Source organism: Rhinopithecus bieti, unplaced genomic scaffold, assembly GCF_001698545.2.
Source record: "Rhinopithecus bieti isolate Rb0 unplaced genomic scaffold, ASM169854v2 scaffold_26659, whole genome shotgun sequence".
NCBI lineage: Eukaryota > Metazoa > Chordata > Mammalia > Primates > Cercopithecidae > Rhinopithecus > Rhinopithecus bieti.
In genome coordinates this window covers 153,213-157,198 of record NW_016811855.1, presented here as the reverse complement: position 1 = coordinate 157,198, position 3,986 = coordinate 153,213, and the positions used below count along the sequence as shown (strand labels likewise).

The 3,986-nt window shown below is 63.8% G+C and overlaps 1 protein-coding gene across 1 annotated transcript in view; it reads left to right on the top strand.

Moving 5' to 3' along the window:
• Nucleotides 1–442: 442 nt before the first annotated feature.
• DVL1 (dishevelled segment polarity protein 1) overlaps nucleotides 443–3,986 on the top strand; it is an 8,999-nt gene continuing 5,455 nt past the window's right edge. Inside the window, exons 1-7 of the mRNA XM_017895210.1 lie at nucleotides 443–476; nucleotides 863–885; nucleotides 1,778–1,900; nucleotides 2,106–2,227; nucleotides 2,432–2,535; nucleotides 2,783–2,921; nucleotides 3,907–3,980. Coding sequence (XP_017750699.1) covers nucleotides 443–476; nucleotides 863–885; nucleotides 1,778–1,900; nucleotides 2,106–2,227; nucleotides 2,432–2,535; nucleotides 2,783–2,921; nucleotides 3,907–3,980 — 619 coding nt within the window. The remainder of the gene's footprint in view (nucleotides 477–862; nucleotides 886–1,777; nucleotides 1,901–2,105; nucleotides 2,228–2,431; nucleotides 2,536–2,782; nucleotides 2,922–3,906; nucleotides 3,981–3,986) is intronic.

Below are 3,986 nucleotides of genomic sequence, written 5' to 3'. Positions count from 1 at the left end.
GGCCTGCCTCACCCTGGGTTTCTCCATCCTTTCAGGTGTGACAGCCTCTCACTGTGGCAGCCTCAGCCTGGTATGGGTCATGGCCTTACCTGGGAAGGCTCCTGTGTGGGGGCAACAGACATGGAGGGGTCTGAGAAGTGACCTTCTCTGCTCTTTGAGGGCGTCATGGCCATGGCCTGGCCCTGGGAGGCTTGGGGAGGCAGCGGCAGGACCCCAGAGGGCTGGGGAGGGGTCTCTGCTTTGGCCCTGCCTGCTGTCTTCTCTGCCCTGAGGCTCGGGGCCTCTTGCCAGCAAGTGGGTGGGCCAGGGCTTGGGTGGGAGTGTGGGTTTGCCACTTCGCTGGGGGCCTCCTGCTACCTGCCGCTTCGGAGCCTAGCTGAGTCAAGGTGCCCTGGGGCCAGGGGACCTGGAGCGGCCAGTCGGGGTGGCTCTGTAGCTGGCAATGGGGTTAGCAGCCACAGGGCGCTTCCTGCCAGGTGTGCGGCCAGGCCCAGCCCCGTCTCTGGGCTCCCATTTCTCCACTGGGCCCAAGTCCTGGGTGTGGAAAATGCTGCTGGGCAGGGCAGGTTACCAGGAGGCGGCGTCTGGATCCTACCCGGCCCTCGGAGGTCAAAGTGTGAATGTCGACCACAGCCCTGCCTGCCTTGCCCCTTGGCCCGGGCACCTGCCCATGCCCTCTGAACTCTGAGCTCAGGTCACCCAGCCTCCTCCTGGTTCGTGTCCCCTGACACTCTGCAGCCTTCCTGGGTGCCCTCTGCCCCATTCCCAAGCCCATCTGACCCGGGGGTGGACTGGCGAGGCAGCTGGCCAGCTTGCTCTCCCAGGGGCTTTGCCGGCTCTGTGTCCCCTGCTGCTCCGCTAGGTCCTGAGGTGCAGGGAGGCCTGGTGAGTGGAGGTCTTTGTCTCCCTGGCTAGGTGGATAGGACAGGAGGGTGGTGGGCTGCCTCTGGGAACCAGTATGCCCTCCCAGCCCACCTGCATCTGTCCGTCGGGTCTGAGTGTCCTTGAGCATGGACTGTGAGCCTGGCTAGGGGTGCAGGGCAGGGGTCAGGCAGAGCCCCCCTTCACAGAGGCTGACTCTGGGCAGGCAGGCACAGGGTCTGGGACCTGAGGGTGCTCCTGAGACGTCAGGAGGGTGGAGTGGGGCCATAGGGCGCGGCTGGCCTGATGGAGAGGAGGCTGCTGGGGGATTTGGGCTCTTGGTTGGGAATGACAGATCTGAGTGCAGGGGTGGGTGCAGGTGGTGGTCTGATGCCCTGGCTATTGAGGGGTGGGGGGCTGGTCTGGAGCTGGCTGGGAGGTGGAGCAGTGGACCTGTGGTTTGGGGCAAGGGACAGGGAATAACCTGGGAAGGCTTGGGCCCCGGTAGGTGTAGCTGCTGTTGCTGAGGAGGCTGGGGCCTGGCCCTGAGGAGTCGCAGCGTGGGGGAGGCCCTTGGTGGGGGCTCTAAGCCCCAGGACCAGATGAGGTGGGGGGGGTTGGAGACAGCGTCTGGGGCCACCACATACATAAGTCTGAATCGAGAGCAGCTAGGCACAGGGGCTTTCCCAAGGAGGCCTCACCCCAGCTGTCCCCCCACCTGAGGGCTGGGGACCTTTGACTGAGCCTCCCCTGTGGGGATGTCCACAGCCACTGTCACCATGCGGGGGTGGGGGGTGGCCCAGGATATGACGGAGAGGAAGGACCGTTCCCGAGAGGAGAACGCACTAGCAGGGGTGTCCACAGAGTGACGTTGTGTGGGGAGGCGGGGTGCCTGCTCTCCAGGCCTCACCTCTAGAGCCACAGGGTCAGGCCCCCTAGGTGGGGCCTCACAGCTACATCTGCCTACAGGGTGGTGAAGGAGGAGATCTTTGATGACAACGCCAAGCTTCCCTGCTTCAATGGCCGTGTGGTCTCCTGGGTGAGCCCCTGCGTCTTGGCCCCGAGTGCTCACCTGGGGAGCATTCCAGGGTGGGGCTCTTCCTGGGGGAGGTGGTGGGTGTGGGGAGGCCCTGGCAGGCTGGGTGCGGATAGGGCGGTATGCTGGCTCCCCTATTCCCTGGGTGCCCTGAGGAGGCGACCTGAAGGTGGGTGGGCTGCCCCGAACATGCCTGCTCCCTCCACAGCTGGTCCTGGCTGAGGGTGCTCACTCGGATGCGGGGTCCCAGGGCACGGACAGCCACACAGACCTGCCCCCGCCTCTGGAGCGGACAGGCGGCATCGGGGACTCACGGCCCCCCTCCTTCCAGTAAGGGCACCGTGGGCACTGGGCCCTGCTACCCCAAGCCTGTCATGGGGGACGCTGGCCAACGGGAGGGAGGCCTGCCTGGGCTGGTAGGCGGGCGTGGCACCTGCTGGGGCTGGGGTCCCACCAGCGAGGGGAGGCTGGGCTGGGAGGCATATGAGGGGCTGGGGCCACAGCCTCCCCACCTGCCCTGCTGTTGTTGTACAGCCCGAATGTGGCCAGCAGCCGTGACGGGATGGACAACGAGACAGGCACGGAGTCCATGGTCAGCCACCGGCGGGAGCGTGCCCGACGCCGGAACCGTGAGGAGGGTACAGTGGTCATATCTGCCCTGCTGTGGACCCCCAGCCTCCCTGGGACCCCCATGAGCCATGTTCCTACCACAGCAGTTCCTGTCCCCCAGCCAGTGGCAGTGCTTGGGTGGAAGCTCAGGCCCAGCGAGCTCACAGTCAAGCCACCAGCTTCCAGACCCACAGGCGTGTAGCACTGCCCAGACAGCCTCAAACACAGGACCTCTGGGAGACGCTGCATTCAGCGCCCAACCTGCTGCCCCCACAGCCGCCCGAACCAATGGGCACCCAAGGGGAGACCGACGGCGGGACGTGGGGCTGCCCCCAGAAAGCGCGTCCGCCGTCCTGAGCAGTGAGCTTGAGTCCAGCAGCTTTGTGGACTCGGATGAGGATGGCAGCACGAGCAGGTGCGTGTGTGCCCGCATGCCAATGTCTGTACGTGATGCGCATGTGTCTGCATGAGGAGTTTTCACATTACACGTGTCTGCGCGTGCATGTGTGTGCATGCAAGTGTGTACATGATGCACGTATGCTTGTGCGTGTTCCGCATGAGGTGTGTTTCTCACACTGCATGTGCCTGCGTGCACGTGTGCGATACTCATGTCTGTGCATGTGTGTGTGTGAGGTGTTTTCACATTGCACACGTGTCTGTGCGTGGGTACCCGTGTGCAAATGTTTACATGATGTGCATGTCTGCGTGTGCATGTGTGCGTGAGGAGTGTGTTTTCACAGTGCACGTGTGTGTCTGCGTGTGCACGTGTGCAGGTATGCATGTGCAGGCGTGCATGTGTGCGGGTGTGGGGGAGTGTGCAGACGTGCATGTGTGCAGGTGTGCGTGTGTGCATGTGTGCGCGGGTGCATGTGTGCAGGCGTGCATGTGTACAGGTGTGCGTGTGTGTGCGTGTGTGCGGGTGCATGTGTGCAGGCGTGTGTGTGCAGGTGTGTGTGTGCGGTTGCGTGTGCAGGCGTGTGTGTGCGTGTGTGCAGGCGTCCGTGTCTACAGGCATGCGTGTGTGCGTGTGTGTGCGGGTGCATATGTCCAGGCGTGTGTGTGCAGGCGTGCGGGTGTGCGTGTGTGTGTGCGTGTACAGGTGTGCGTGTGTGTGCAGATGTGCGTGTGTGCAGGTGTATGGGTGTGCATGTGTGCCAGTAGTGGAGCTGGCTACATGTATGCCCAGTTTGCCTGTCTCTGGGATTTTTGAGACGTGCACATCACGTGTGCAGGGCCTGGGGCGTGGACGTCAGGCACTGAGCCTGCTTTTGAACAAGCCTGGCCTGGACCCCCGATTCCCAGGTTCAGCCCACCCATCATTGTTGGGGGCGGAGTCCAACCCCCCCACCCGCCCCCCTATCCATGTCTAACTCCTCTGACCTCTGACGGTCTGTCCCCAGGCTGAGCAGCTCCACAGAGCAGAGCACCTCATCCAGGCTCATCCGGAAGCACAAACGCCGGCGGAGGAAGCAGCGCCTTC